The 17085-nt window shown below is 30.0% G+C and overlaps 1 protein-coding gene across 2 annotated transcripts; it reads right to left on the bottom strand.

The window, feature by feature from the left end:
- Positions 1-4766: 4766 nt before the first annotated feature.
- LOC130451157 (eukaryotic translation initiation factor 5) lies at positions 4767-16634 on the bottom strand. Of its 2 annotated transcripts, XM_056789985.1 has the most exons (9): positions 16393-16634; positions 13105-13244; positions 8085-8175; positions 7637-7880; positions 7128-7332; positions 6616-6919; positions 6274-6561; positions 6007-6216; positions 4767-5772 (listed from the first exon to the last, which is right to left on the bottom strand). In XM_056789985.1, exons 4-9 carry the CDS (start codon positions 7713-7715, stop codon positions 5518-5520), a joined length of 1341 nt encoding a protein of 446 aa, XP_056645963.1. In that variant the 5' UTR covers positions 7716-7880; positions 8085-8175; positions 13105-13244; positions 16393-16634; the 3' UTR covers positions 4767-5517. The 2 variants fall into 2 exon arrangements, with proteins under 2 accessions (XP_056645963.1, XP_056645964.1); XM_056789986.1 differs by lacking the exons at positions 13105-13244; positions 16393-16634 and adding an exon at positions 9278-9471.
- Between the last annotated feature and the right edge of the window lie 451 nt (positions 16635-17085).

Genomic DNA, 17085 nt, shown 5'->3' with positions numbered 1-17085 from the left:
AAAAAAATTGAACTGGTTATTTAAATGAAAAATCACTAGTGCAATAATATTTTTGTCATCACAGTTTTAATTTTAAAATCAGTTCTTAATCTAATACTTTTTCTATACTATATTGCGGGTATGTCGAGGATTTTCATTTGGAGGATAAACTTTTAACGTAACTCGATGCTTACCTCTAAAAAAAGTCACATAAGCGTGTCATGCAAGAAGACCGGACTTGACTTTAAATCAATCCCAACAGATTCGAAAGTTTGCCCTTAGGATTTGTGGACCGTCGTGGCAAATGCAGATCTGGCGGAAAATTGGTGACGCTACATGGTACATTCCAGTTGTACTTTGGATGGGTTAAAGATTATCGTTGGTATATGTACTTTGCCGGATTGTTCACCAGTAACAATTTTCTCCTTTATTATGTGAATACACAAACTTGTTACTCTAAGTCTTACACCATTGCATAGTCCTTATGATACATCTAAATTACTCAACATTATTAACGCATTTTTTTTCAATCGTATGTTGGCAAGTCTGAAATGTAAACACTTTTGAAAAATTCTGTTGTAAATTCAACTGCTCCTTCAGGTTGATCTTTCAGTGAGTCATGGATAAAGTAGATTTTGTACTCTCCTAGAAGTTGGGCAACACTATATCACTAATTTTTTTAACATAATTGTTAACGAGGCGCGAGTATTGCTCTGTCTTTCATCCCCTTATAATTTATATTGGCTAAGCAGTTACCAATTAATTATTAAATTGATGCTTGAAATGGTATGCTGTGGCGATTCAATTTCTTTCATAGTATTTAGGGACAGCCTTGTCTAATTTTAGTAACTAATCAGCAAATTATGAACGCGCATATTTTCTTCTAATTTTTAAAAATCTTGAAAACGGAACCAAACTCTACCTTTTTCTTGTTATTTTACTTCCAATTATTTTATTTTCATTGCAATAAAAAAAGTTTATGCTTAAGTCTATTATTGAAAACCTGAATAAACGACATTTTCTAAAAATAAATTCTAGCTAGGTATAAGATTAAGCATCTTTGAAAATGACATAATTATCTTCTGAAGTTATTGAAATTGATGTAACTAATGAGAAGTCCTAAACAAACATTAAAATGAAATTAGTATGATTAATACAATCCGTCTTTTCAATGATTTCATGTATCTAGGTAATTTTCTAATTATTGTGGATATTGTAATTTAGAAGAATATTATTAATATAAATTAATGACAAAGGCTTTACCTTCTCACTTTTTCAAATACATTAAAAAACTTGTTTTTGATTGAATGCTTTTTAGTATCTGAACAAATATTAAAAAGAATCGTCTAATGTTTCTATAATACAGGAAATGTCCATTCTCCTATGTATGCAGTAAGGATGAGTGAGAAAAATCAATTTTGTACCTCATTAAGAACACAAACCTTAGCCAGGGTTATGGGAAGAAATCAATAACCATTCGACGCTGCCTAATGATTGTTAGAATTTTAGCTATCTGCCGCCGATATTTTGAACATCTTTTATCAATTTCAAATTCATTTTTATACAGATTGTATAATTATATATTATATATATATATATATATATATATATATATATATATATATATATATATATATATACATATAATTCACCTAAAAATAATGTGAGATTAAAGCTGAATATTTCAAATTTAATATATATATATATATATATATATATATATATATATATATATATATATATATATATATACATATATATATATATATATATATATTATACAATCTGTATAAAAATTACATATTACGCGAATTATTACATGTTTCGATATTTTCAATATTAAATTTGAAATATTCAGCTTTAATCTTACATTATTTTTAGGTGAATTGTGTTTTATTTTTCAATAACATGAATAAGACTACCACCAATTCCCCAGAACTGGATTTCTCTTTCTACTAAACAATGTATTGACCAAACCCCATTATTAACATGATTCTAAGGAGTCTCTAATCCAGCTGTTGAAATAAAAGAATCAAAAGTTTCTATTCACAAAATCTATCAGTTTCTAAAGAGTGATTTTACTTAGAATAAATTTGAAATACCAAAGTCGTACCGTCCGATTAGCCTTCTCGCTTTTTCATAAAAATTATTAAGAAAGCCGTAGAACAATACCTCAGAAGCACGGTTCTCGCAAGAAAGCCACTTCACACAAAACAATTCGCTTATCAAAAAAGCAAGTCCACTATATTGTCTAGCTAAGATATTGCTCTAGTAGCCTTCATCAACATAGAACGTACTTTTGACATAAATCCATCAAAATGGCGTTAGAAAAACGGTAGATGGAAATCCCTATTTTCAACTGGACCGAAGCGATGCTACAATAGTGTATAGTAACGGCGGAAATGAAAGGAAACACTTTCGTTATAACTACATTGACGGGCTGTCCGCAAAGCGGAGTCCTATTACCCCTACTGTGGTCTTTGGTACTGGAGAAAATTATTACTTAGCATAATATCTGCTAGAATGCAACCGGCCCTAAACACAATTAAAAACTGGGGTGATGAAGAGTAACGCTCGATCATCTCCAGTAAAACACTATAGATAGTCCCATTTACAAGGAAAAGAAAGGCAAATTACGCGCATCTTTCTTTAATGGAACTCAACTGATACTTTCCAATGAAGTAACATATCTAGGAATCATCCTGGATAAAACACTTACTTGGAACAACAATTTAGACTTCTCAAAAGCCACAGACCCATGATCACACACGCATCGCTTATTTGGTAGTCGAAAACTGAACAACCAACAGCTCTATGAAAACAAAATTCAAAGACTGATCTACCTGTGTATCATAGGGTCCATGACAACCTGTCCCACCACAGCCTTAGAAGCGCTGCGAAACCTGCCTCCCATTGACCGTATAGTGAAAAAAGAGACAGGATAATCCAGATAAACACATTGAAAACAGGAAATCTAACAGGTCACCTGAGAATTCAAGAATTAATAAAGCTAGAAAGTAGTGACATGGACATAGGCATCCCATTCGAAGTGGTAATTATCGATTCCTAGTCAGGCATCAATAACGATCAAAATTTATATCTATACCAACATGAGAATCACTCATCATTTTCAGGTACAGTTACTGGCAATAAAAAAATGTGCTCAGCAGTGTTCAGGTAAAAACCTCACTAGAAAACACATTCTCTCCGATAGCCAAGCAGTCTTGAAGGTCTGAAAGCTATTGAATGCACGTTTAAGTGCAAACAAACTCTAAAAGCACTAGCTAACAAAAACAAAGTAACCTTAATGTGGCTAACACGTCATCAAATTATACCAGGCAATTAGGAAGCAGACAGATTGGCCAACGTCTCTATACTTCTCATCTCAATGAATAGCTCAAGAATGAGATGGAGTCTCACTGGAGAAACACTACAGGCCCAGGAAACTACATCAAACTTAAGATAGGCATGGCAGATGACAAAAAAATGCGGATTTTGTGAGCAAGCATAGACGAATGTCCTGTTCATTTCATCAAAAGGCTTAAGTACCTCGAAGGAGTAGTATTAATACCTTAAGAACTAGGACACAAAAATCTCAGAAAATTGCCTCATTCAAGAGGAGTCTACGTACTGTAGAAGCATAAGAATGAGATGTAGCGTCTTGTACAAAATATATTTTAGGTATAGGTCAGAGTGGCTGAAAAGCCAAAACGACATCCCAAACAATCTAATTATAAAAATGGGTGCTTTAGTTTTGTAAAAATTTATTTAAATCTGGCTTATACCTTGTTGTATGTAGGTGATTCCTAACATTACTATTAATTGTATTATTCGTACTTGCATTTGAACATCGTCAACTCTCGAATGTTTTCTCAAGTTAATCCTTCGAGTAAGGTGTGGGTTGTTTGGTAAATTGTTAATTTGTCAAATTGGCTACTTTCCATTTACATCAAAACTGATTATTCTCAATTGTGACGTCATGACTTAGTTTAATCCACATTCCTCTTCAGTCTCACAAGTGAGGCCTAACTGATTTTTTACCAGCAATCTGCACAAGCTTGCTGGTAAAGTGAGGTTGAGGACATCACTTTGTCAGATTTTGTCATCAAAATTAGCAATTAAGTACACACTACTAAATTATTGTCATTGATGTAAATAATTCTAAATAATATTTAGAATGTCTTTTCTTTCGCTGCGAGTAACAGACGGTCGGACCACCAATGATAATTGTAAATTTTATGTGGTTATTGAGAATATTAATTCACATTACGGGTTCCTTTTATTCACTGAGCAGTGACGTCATTATCTGAGTATGATACATAACATTCTCAGTTCACTTGAATGTAAATTGAAAGCAGCTATCATCTACCATGAAGGTCTTTTCTAATTTGCGAGGTTCTAGACTTGTCAAAGATTCTAATCCATGCTGAGAAAATAAGTGATTGTGAAATTAAGTACTTTTCCCTTACTTTTTAAGGATTTCGATATTAGATCATAAATTTTTTTCATGTGAAACTATGGAGCCGCAAGTTGCCGACACATGTTATAATCTATCGTGCGTCTAACTTATTGGAAGATTCGATAATTTCTTCAACATTTCCAACTGATTAACAAAACATTCTGTAAATATATCGATTTGGTGAATTAACAATATTTGAAGTTTGTCGATGTCCGCTACAGATTAAAAAATCAGTTTTGGACTGCAGAATCTGCGTTATTTCCTATATAATATTTTGTATCTAAGGTATGGGATATGTTTAGGACATGATGTGTTAAATAATGTCACGTTTTTGATAATATTTTATTGACATTAAAACAGTAAAATTTAAATAGTATATAAACAACCCAAAATATCTCATTTTTAAATTCCTCTTAATTCTAGAGGCAATCAAAAAATAGTTAGTCGGGTTAGCAAACTATTCATATGTACCAATCCAAGTAGATAATAAATCTATGAACAAATATGTACGACAGTCATTTCAAAAACCCATAGTCCATTGGAGCAGTTCACAACTGGTTCGTTTCATAACATTGAAAAAGATTTGGATATGAGAAAATGCTATTTAATATATATTATATTATATATTGCAATATGATAAATAGTAAATAAAAGTATGCATGATTCAACCACAATATATAATTAAAAAATCAATGCTTGAATAAAAAAAAGTATACATATATATATATTGACACCCTCATAATAAGCGCCTTTAAAAACATAACAGACTTGCAAGTTTCGTTATCAGATTGTGATTATAAAATAAAACAGAAAAAAATAATTATTTGTCATCATTATACTCACATGCTTAAAAATGCATCTTGTGTAACTTGATTAAAAATTAATAAAAGCCCAGAATTTAGATCTAGTACAATATTTCAAAAAATGCCTTTCCACTCAATGTAAACATATAAAGTGAACACAAATAAAATGATGACAAATATTTCAATTCCCTGTAATATATAAACTTAAACAGGTTTCATAAACAACAAAAAATGCAAGTTTGATGTGTTTATACATTCAACTAATAAGAAAAATATTTAAATGGCATCAATGTCCACATCATCCTGTCCATCATCTTCGGCCGGTTTAGGTGCTGCTTTCTGTTGAGGTGTAACTTTCAGTTGGATTTGTGCTCTGTCGTTATATTCAATTTCCACTTCATCATCATCGTATTCACTTTCATCCTCATTTTCTGAATCTTCAGATTCAGCTTCCTTCAACCATTTTATGAATGGTGCTGCCTTATCATGAATTTCTTGGCTAACATCTTTAGCTACGTATTTTTTAGATACCTATAAAAAAATATTTTATCAGATATCATGAATTATGAAAAATAGAATACTTATATGCCTCTTACATGAATTTCCATTACATAGATATTACAAATATAACAAGCTCTCGAGAAGAAAGAGAAGAGAAATTAAAATATAAGTCAAAAAGATCATAAAACTGGAAATACTACAATAAGACGAATAAAAAAAAACTTTCAAAGAAATTGAAATAGGAGAAACTGAGAAATATATTACCTTTTCTGACCATTCGATAATGCATTCTTCTCCAAGAATGTCCATATCATACAATACTTTCAACAAACCTGGAACTTTATTCATCAGTTTATCTCTATGCAAAGCAATGACTTGTTCCAATCCGCCAATGAGATATTTCTGTGCCTTCTTATCATTCAACATAAAACGCAAGAATAGCGTGCGGTATTTTTTAGCTTGGGCCAGAATATTCTGTAGAAGTAGAACAAATTAATGATAATATGTGCAAATCAAATATATTAAAGTTACCTGATCAAATAGTAGTTCTGCTAGAATAAGAGGAGCTTTGGTTTTAATCTCCAGGCGTTCAGCTTCATTCAAAACTTCCTTTTGAGTCTGCACATTTTCCAAAAGACCAGAATCTCGCTTTGCTTTTACCAAATTATATAAAATGTCCATTCTTTCTTTTTCGGATTTTTCAAGATCATCACTAATGGTCATATTTTTAGCACCATCAGTAAGATCCTGCATTCTAGCTCTTACAGCTTCCTCAGTTACATCCACTGCCCATTCTGTTTGGTCATCATCACTGCCATCCTATTAATAAATATTTTATCGCAAAGTGAAATATTAAATTTTAAAGGAGCTTACATTGTTATCAATACTGTTTTCTACAGCAGATGATTCAAGTGTTGTATCTCCTTGATCTTCTTGATCACCATTTGATTCTCCATTACGTTTGCTGCGCTTAGAACGTTTTCCTTCAGTCAGAGATGAGCCCTGGCTTGCGGGATTCGAATTTGGTGGGTTTTTTAATATAAATGTCATTAGTTTATGATTGGATTCTAATACACCATGGTAACCACAAGCCTTACATCCCTGGGAAATTGTATTTCTTTTTAGAGATACTAACAAATCAGTTTCAGGATTGTCACACTCTGGACATAACACAAATCTAAAATGGTAAAATAATTCCTTAATAAAGAATATTTTTCAAAATTTAACTAAAACAAATCAAACACTTGAAAATAGTTTTATCAAATTTCATAATTGGCAATGCTATTTGTCATGAATAGTTGACTTTATATGGAGTATTTTATTTATTTACTTTTATCTGTGATGAAATAATTTTGCGCAATGTTTAATTGTCATATAATACTTACTTGCGTATAAACCCATCCAAAAGATCTTGAAGTTTGGAAGCATCATGAGATCCATTTACGATGAAGCGTTCATTTTTGAAATCAAATTGAGTTTGGGCGCCCAATTCGCAGCCAAAGTATTTAGTTGGGTAGGTTGGAGGTCTACCTAGTGCTTTAGCAACCTCAGCCATATTGACAATGACGGTTTTTATACCATTTCCTTTGCCTATTATAATTATAATTTTTTATTTAGTCACACAATTAATAACATGCAAATAACAAAACTAAATTAATAATTTAGGGCAAGTTTCTAATTTATGTTTCAACATCCTGTAAATGATTTAAATTAAAACTTAAAAACTGATTTTTGTAATTTTTGACAATCATTCAAAAGATCATAGTTATAATTTTTTCGTTAAAAAATGTAACTTAGACCTGACAGTGTTTATAGAACTAATTGCTAAATGTCTCAATATCACTAACGTTTAAGTTCAATACTTCAAAAGACATAGATGAAAATCATGTATTACCTTCAACTTTGGCCATGATTCGTGGCATTTTATAGCGATAGAAGACATCGCTGACATTTCTATTAACGTTGACACTCATTATGGAAGTTGCACAGGAGCGGTAGGATTGTAAGAAATATGATGTTGATTATTTATTTGGATGATCTTCGATATTGGATTAATATTACGTGAAATCTCAGTAGCCAGTCACGTTTCTCTAAATGGTTGAAGTTTTCGATGCCTATTGGATGAAAATTTTGTAGTCCTAAAATGAAAGAAAAAAATTTTTCAAATTACTGTACAATTTAGTTACGAAAATGAATGGTAAATAAAGATTTTTTTTGTTATTTTTAAATAAATTGATATTGATAAAATAATTCACTACTATAAAACAGATGTAATATGAAAAATTTTACTGATCTAATACTATAATAAATACTTTGCCTAAGATATACATCTTTCGACTCACCTATAACAGTTAGGCTCACGTCGCTGCGAAGTCATACACCTCGCTTGCTCGGGCCCAAAATTCCCAACTATGCTTTTTGCTAATAATGTCTCTGAAAAGAAAAATAAATATTTAGCTAATAAAAAATACGATCTATCAGCATAATTTGTTTTTAATAGTTAAAAAAATATATCATATTTCTCTTTTCTAAAAAATACAAGGCGGGCAATATAACCATAAATGTAATCATCATTTTCAACATATAAAACAAAACTAAATATTTTCATGAATAAAAAAAAATATTTGTGAAGATACAAATTACCTTTAATAATTGTTCCTTTTAAAATTATCACTCTTATAACACGAAAATTTGGGGCACTGACAATTTCAGTAGGGTTTTAATGTATATTTGATATTCTTGATAATAAAATTGCCAGGAAGTGACAGATGTGAATAGTAAAATTTTATAAATAAGATTTATGTCAAATCAGGTGTACCAATCAATGAACATTTTTAAATTAATATTCCTAAACAACTTTGTTATCTTAGATTCATGTTTACCTGAGGTAATATCTACACTTTAGAAAATTTGGACCTTTTCACACATGTAGAATGGATGTCACAAAAAATAATCATAATTCAGCTTTGATTGATAAATTATACAGTTCAATACAATGTATTACTCATAGCTTTGAAATGTCCTCGTACATAAGTCAGCTTTTTCAGGTGTAAAGTACTGAATCATTGTAAACTAATTTTATGAATTCAGAATAAATACCTTGTTGAGTTGTCCACTGTGTTTAATATGATGCAAATTCATATTTGAACATTTGCTTACATGAGAAAGAAAAAAAATATCAATAATAAAGAACATGTTACCAATAGATATTTAATTGTTAAATATTTATATATCAAAAGCAATGAACGTACCTAGTAACTCAGTCCTTTCAATAAAAAAAAATAAAATACTAAAAAGATATACGTATTTGTGAAAATTATCATTTTACTTGAATGGTATAATTGAAATCCGCAATTAATTTAGAATGTGTACTTAACAATAACAGTAAATACCGATTATCATTCTATGTAAAAATATCAAGTCAAGTCATACTTGTTCGGAACATTATAGATTAAAATTTTCGTTAGACTGCGTATATGTTTAAATTTTTCTTTTTCAAAATGAAAATTCATAATTAACAAACTGTTTTACATACTGTAGCAAACATTCCTGTGTAAAGTGGACACCATGAGCACTGAGGAGGCCTGGTGCCCCTTCAACACCACTATCACTAGCACGGTTATGTTGAGGGTCTCTCGTCGCGCTGTTCTACCTCGACGACTACGGGTCGCGATAATTCATCATCTACGTACACCTACAACGCTACCTCAACGACGCGTTGACGGCGTCGTAGTAGATAAAGCGTCGACTCTTTCAAAATACAGAGGCGTAACTGCGAATAGTCGCTGTGATATTTTCACGAGTTGAGTAGGAAGTAGGAAAAGTTGAGGTTGAAATATAGCTGATATGAAATAAACATACAATCATACTTGATTTTTAAATATTAAATTCACATCAAATCATTTTTTTTCAAATTTCTCTGTATTTCGAAAAGTGAAAATCAACATTTCAAAGATTTTTAATATTGGAAGTGTAGAAAAAATGTTCATATCGGAAGTAATTGCATTTATTAACGTATGAAATGAATGTACATTTTTACTGAGGAGTGTGTGTTGATAAATTTATTCTAATTTGAAGTTATATATGCCATCAAAGCCATCAACGTTTTGAATAAATCTTGAGGTAGACATCTACCAATTTACTCCAGATAAGTTGTCGGTCATTTTCGAATATCAAATTGGAATACTAAAATTTGTATTCCCAATACGGGCATCTAAAGTAACGAAGTCTCTAATATATTAAACATAAATTTATTCCGTCGAAAACAAGAAAATGTTTATGTGTTAATAGAATTATTTACGATTAACACAATCCCTAATATTATAAACAATCATGGAAGACTTGGTGGAAGAAGTGGTAGAGTATGGATTCTGCTTAGAAAATTATTTCAAGGATTATGGGGAACAACTTCGGCCCTTTTTACCGAGTTGTGTTATTCATAGGTTTATTCATATTTATGTATATTTTTTTTATATTATTTTATTTTGTGCATTGAAATTAATTAGCGATACTCTTTCTTTTTACTGTGCCTGATGCAAAAATATTAAACATTGACTGTTACACGAAAATAGAGATATGTTTATAGGCTTTTAAGTCTGTTAATATATTTTGCAAGACAGGTAAGAACATATTTTTCAGTAGTTCTTTAAGCCGTTTGCTTGAATCCGATTTTTCAGTACTTAAATCATGTTACTGTGTTTAATAAATACTATTAAACACGTAAATTATAAAATTAAATATTATTAGTGTGCTTATCACATGGGAAAAGTCAAAGACAAACAAATATAATAATATAAATATCATCAAATATGTTGGATATAAAACAATTGGAAACACTTATACCTTATGAAGGTATATGACCATTTGAAATTGTGTCTAATCAGCAAGCATGTTTTTATAATCTCAACAATCAAAATTGAAGGTAGATAAAAAGAGATGCGTATCCATTTCAAAACCATGTCTTGAACCTATTTATAGAAATATAAAACAAAATCAAGCTTAAGGTAAAACAGACGGGAAAACACATCTGGAACAACGAATATAAATTTTATTTGGCGGTATGTAATGGAAGGTCTATGATGGTTTAACGTTACTTTACGAATAGAAGGAATTAAACAGAAAAAACCAAGAGTATCCAGTTCCTTTTGGACACATTAGACATATATAACCATACAATCAAATATATGCTCATAATTGTAGTGTATATCCTAATATAAAAAATTCTTGGAACGCCGCTGAATACTAGTCATATTTTCTAAAATCGATAAGGTCGCGCAAGACCTCCTATTGCAAGTCCTGATTTTCGATCGATCGGTTGAACCGCAGCAGGAATCAAGAAAAATAATTGTTGCCGCTATGGCAAGAGATAGTTTTATAAAGAGAATAATATTTGATATTAATTTTACCGCTTTTTTACGTTTTTTAGAAAGAAAATAAAAAGTGAATTAACCAAAATTGCAGGACTTCTTCATTCCGTTACAAAAAACTTGTGATATATTTGACTCTTAAAAAATCTCTTCCTTTGTTTTCACCTACATATCTTCATTTTTTTGACGCTTCTTCTAGACCTTCCTCTTTATTTCTTCATTGCCTGATATAGAGGGTGACTCATGAATAATGTTCACTTTTTTTATTAAATTCGAAGTATAGCTCATCATATTCGATGTTTTTATGGTTTTAATCCAACGTTCAGCAACTTTTTTGAGACCTTATTCCGCGCAACTTTCGCAATATGTGGTTTAGCATTGTCTTGTTGTAAGAGTACCCGCTTTCGGCTTACTAAACTTGGATATTTCTCCAGTAAAACTAATACATTCTCATCAGTCGTCCACTATATTTTACGGCATTTGATGGCTCATCCATCTGAATTACATTAAACCTTCATAGTTCCACCAGACACACAACAAGACTTCTCGTTCAAGTCGACCTCTCTTTGCAACTGGTTCTGTCCTCTGTCTAACCAGTGATTTTTCATGTTAAGGTTGTTTAGATAAATCCATATTTCATTGAAAGAAACAAAGCATCTAATAACACGACCACCTTGAGGTATGGCAAAGAGCTGTTTACACTCCTCTACTGGACGTTTCGCTTTGATATCGGTTAATTCGTGTGGCACTATTCGACAACTGTCATATATCTTACTCAATGATTTTAAATGACGATGTGTGGTATCTTTAGAAATCCAAGCGAGCCCTTGTAACCTCAATATTTCACGCAGGTGGACGACCTGAGCGCGAACGATCTTCAAACGTCAAATCGCCAGTATTAAAATGTGTTAACAATAGTTATTATAGAAACGTACTGCGTCTTCATTAAACAAAGAGAATGATTAAAATAAATAGGCTATACATCACACATTGTCCTTTCTATTTGTAAGTCCGCAAAACTTGTTGTAAGCCAATTATTGATTAGGCTGTAAAAGGAATCTACATACTGATCAAAAAAATTAATAACGAAATTTTTACTACTTCCTCTATACCCACAGTTACTCAAAATAATTCATAAATAAGGAACAGAGGACAAAGAGTGCCAATTTCAATGGAACAGGAAAAATAATAATAGAAATGATAGTAGAACTAATAGTGAAAATTATCTAAAGCTGTGTGTGTGTGATCCACGAAAACCTGATTCACTAATCTGTATATAACTTTTGCTTCAAAAGTACAGTCATATTATTGAGAAATCTAATGTTGATGAGAAATAGAGGAGATACTATTGAACACCATTTCAGAGAGTTATATAAAATACGGTTTTGACTCTAATTATAAGCTTATTATCACCAATGGACAAGTAAAAAATGACCAGCTAGGTACTGTAGTAGTAGACATGGATGTTACTGTGCGCAACAACAATGTTGAAGACAAATACAGATAAAGTAATAAGTATACTGATATTGCTATTAAGATAGGGCAGATTTGGCATATACAGAGAGTGGAGGTGGAGGCCAATCATCATATGATATTGAACACACTATTTACTATCACTACACCAGCACTCATATTTACATAATGTACCATTTCTCTCTGAATACGACAAATTTTTTATTAAAATATGTGCCAGACAGTGTAATTATGAGTAGATCTAAATAATAATAGTTAACAGTATATTCAGTTTTAATATCACCAATGGGTCCCACAATTCTAACTTAATTGTATCATATTGGACAAATCTCATCTGCAGACTGGCTGCAAAAAACCAACAAAACAAAAAATATAAAATGATTAAAATAGAAAATAAATATAATGGTCTTGCTTTAGTTAGCTCAAGACCAGCAGTGCTTGTGTTAGTGTCAACAGTGTTCTTGATGGTAAGTAATAAACTGTACAGCACATGTAAAAATCAATATACATATAGAATACTCACTTTGATGTTTTACTAAAGTCATATAAAATATTAGCGCCCTTATGGACGGTAACTCTCAAATACCCAAAAACCGCTTTTTAAAGGTGTCTTAGTAATTACTTCACTAATATTTCAACTTTTCTACTGGAGTAGACTCTAATCTGAAACGAAATATTAAATTTATTTCAATATCAGTATCAGTGCTTATGAAGATTCAATTTCAAATTTATATTCTAGTGATAATAAAGGTCACTTTTAAAATTAGTATATGGTAATTACAAGTAGAGCCAAATTCAATAAACTTATTATTCTAGTCATAATATTTTTTTAATAGGACTAGCAATATCTATTTCTATCACAAATTGAAAAATTCATTTATTTTTAAATTAGCATTAAAATAAACAATCATTCAAATTGATATGGAAGAAAAAGTTGCCAACTCTACTTGCTCAAACTTAAACCTTTTTCAGTTTTGTTTTTTTTTTTTAAATTAATAAAACATCTAAAAATAGAAATAATTATTTCTGTTAAAATTCTTTGTAATAAAATTCTGCAAAGATGTACATTCTTTTGGATAAACTGTAAATTGACATTCAACTTCAAGACTAAAAAATTCATAAAGAGCAGATACATCTTAAGAGTGTTTGTCAAAGACCTTTGAAAGCATAGAAATAGTAAAATTGTGAAATATTTTAGTATTCTCTACTTGGAGGATTGTATTAATGATATGTATGTATTTGTAAATATGTATTGTTTACGAGTACTGATCTACAAGTTTCTGTGATCTTTTTGAATTTCCTACCTCGGCAGCACTGCATCCTGCGCCTGTTGACAGTTTACTAAATTCTGTTGTGACTTTACAGGCACAGATGATGAAGAGCATTCTGAACACCTTACTGAAGTCTATGTACCAGAAAAAATTGAAAATATTCAGTCTAGTGATAGGAGATATAATTGTAAAAAAATGGCTTGGATATTAAAGTTTGTTGCCACACAAGATGTGCTTGGACATAATTAACCACAAATGCATTTCAGTTTTTACGTCATGTCGTAAGCGTGGATTCATCACAACATACCAGGGACCACAAAGAAAAAGTGCACGTGGTATAATAAAAGGTTAGAACAATCAACAAGGAAAATGTTGCCAACTTCTTAGGTCGTTTCAATGAAGATTTGAAAAAACTACCATGTGACTAAGAAAAAAGTTCTTTCACACCCAAACATATGCATATATGTTCAGTTTCCAAGGTAAAGATCATGCATTTAGCAATGGATGTCTCTCTCATTTATCCTTTTATCGGGATGTATCCCGTTTCAAAACCTGAAGAAATTACTAGACACAGAAAGTATACAAAACAATGAAATCATCTCACAAATACCTATTTTGATGATTTCAATAAATATTTTTTGGAAAAGAAGAAAATTGAGTGAAAGTTGCTATATGACATTATTCTTTATCAAAAACCTGTGTTTCATTCAAAAAGTGACAGGTTTATTATTATTATTGTAGTACTTAATTAATTTTATTCAAGAAATTCAAATACATATTTTTTCACCAAATTTCATTTATTGATTAACTGAATTGGAAAACTTGTATATCGTTTTATTACGAGTAAAAGTGAAGCTTTACTGATGAATATATTTTAATGCTATTTTCAAATTTAAGTACTCAAATTTTTTTTATTTTATAAATATCAGTTAGCATCTTTTGAGATAATTTTTTTGCAGAAAATAATTTGGCTGAAACAGCTAGTATGTGAAGAGCTGCATTTACCAGATTTAAAAAATGTATCAAAATTACTGATTTATACTTTGTTCACATTTATGAGGACATTAATCAATCTTATTTTTAATAACAATATCAGGGGAAGTAAAAATACTATTATTGATGATGCTAATATTTTTTCTCTTTATAAAATTAACAACAATAAAAATCTAGTTATAGAAGATATATAGAAGTCTGAAGATCATCATCTTCTATGACCTGTTTTTTCTTCTTGGAGTAGCACTTTTTTTTGGGGCTACTGAAATTGTGTTGTAACATCTTGTTTGTAATACCAATAAGGACGGTCAACAATGGATCAAGATTTTTAATTATGATTGTTGAAGTATTACTTTTCTAATTGCGCTGGTCTCCAAAAAAATTTGATATTAAGAAATAAGCTATAGGATGCTAATTGCACTCCCTCATAATAAAACAGGAATGTTGAAAACCTACAAGTAGAGAATCATTTTCAAATACAACGAAACTATAAAATTTTAAGTGTCCAACTTTACTTAGGTTATTTGAAAAAAAATATTCAATATTTGCTAAGTTGGTAATAAAAATGATACCTGTGGGGTTGTTGCAAAACATACCACAATGTACTCTTCAATATATATTGGGAGCTTTCGAATATTTATATCATCATTTGGGACTAAAATATATATAAATATAGATGAATTGTAAAGAAGTCTTTGCCAGCTATATTATGAGTAGTTTTTTATTGGGAAGTGGTAAGGAAACACCAAAGTGGACTAATTTCAATATATTTTCCAAGCTTTCAAATACTTATGTATTCATCATCTGGGACTGAAATTATGGTCAAATACAATATAAGAAATATGTATAAATGTGTAATGTAACAATAATAAAATTAATTATTGTATGTAAAATTAAAATTTTATTATTGTTATAATATATTATATATATATATATATATATATATATATATATATTTATATATATATATATATATATATATATATATATATATATATATATATATATATATATATATAAATATGTAAAATTAGTTTAGTTTAATAATTTTTGTAAGATAAAATTTGACGTTTCGACTTTTCTTCAAGTCTTTATCAAAATATGATATTGACACTGACAATTTGTGCATTAATATTAATAAATAGATTACCTACATCATGAATATCAAAATAAGAATAAAATCACAATAGAAAATGTTCTAATAAGAAAAATTAATTTTTCCTTAGTCCTTATAATTACTGCTACATATTTAAGATGTTAGGGGTAAGGAAAAATTAATTTTTATATTAGAATATTTTCTATTTTTTCAAATATATATATATATATATATATATATATATATATATATATATATATATATATATGTATAATTATCATTTAATTTGGAAAATAATGACGTAGACGAATCTATTTTCTATGAAAGTTATAGAGATTGATTAGCCATTTCGAGTTGTGGGGTTATAATAATCGTAATCAAGTTAGTCTATGGGGACCTTATTTACTTGATGACAATTGAATTGAGGTACATATGTGGTGATGGCACTTACCACGTTTTTGTAGCATCCAGTTACAGTTCAATCACTTTTATAGAAAAAAAATCAAAAGATCAAATCATCAAAAAAGAAATTAAAATAAAAATGTTTCAAAAGTAACAACTGTTAGAAATAATTCAGTAAAAATATTGAAATAGTTACTGATAGTGTAATTAATCACTAATCTCTTCACGTCCTCTCGTAGAGTTTTGTGTCAACGTCATGTAGTAGTGCTCTGTTCTTGTATTTTATGCTGTACTTCATAGAAAAATTTTACTTCTCGTAGCATAGCAGCATCTATTCTGTTCTGTCCTTGAGAAACTATATATAAAGCAAATGGACAGTACATTTGCACTAAAGGTGTAGGTGATCTGTGGTTGCACAAGTCTGAAGTTAAAAAGTTATTCGAGAATAATTTAATGAATAACAAACTATATTGGTGTTATTTTAATTGTTCCAATTTATTACATTATATAATTATACAGTATAATGTAGAGTATTAACCTGTATAAATACTTATAAAAAGTATTCTCTTGGTATTTTAAGTCTTCCAATCTAGTGCAGTGGGGTACACAGAACGAAAGTATACCATTAAGTAACTGTCTCGGTCTGAAAGACCATGGTGAATCTTAAAAATAACATTGGTATGTCCAAGAGAGTAGTGAGCATATCATATTTCACTCTCTTCCAATACTACAATTTCACTTA

This window comes from Diorhabda sublineata, chromosome X, assembly GCF_026230105.1.
Source record: "Diorhabda sublineata isolate icDioSubl1.1 chromosome X, icDioSubl1.1, whole genome shotgun sequence".
NCBI classification, from domain to species: domain Eukaryota; kingdom Metazoa; phylum Arthropoda; class Insecta; order Coleoptera; family Chrysomelidae; genus Diorhabda; species Diorhabda sublineata.
Note: the sequence above shows the minus strand (reverse complement) of the source record. Positions and strands in the feature narration are given on the sequence as shown.

Excerpts from the sequence above, each read along its gene's own strand:
- LOC130451157 (XM_056789985.1), bottom strand. The coding sequence starts at position 7,715 with ATGAGTGTCAACGTTAATAGAAATGTCAGCGATGTCTTCTATCGCTAT. Across the intron at positions 7,333-7,636 it reads AATCATGGCCAAAGTTGAAG|GCAAAGGAAATGGTATAAAA; the intron begins GTAATACATGAT and ends TAATTATAATAG. Across the intron at positions 6,562-6,615 it reads AAAACAGTATTGATAACAAT|GATGGCAGTGATGATGACCA; the intron begins GTAAGCTCCTTT and ends ATTTATTAATAG.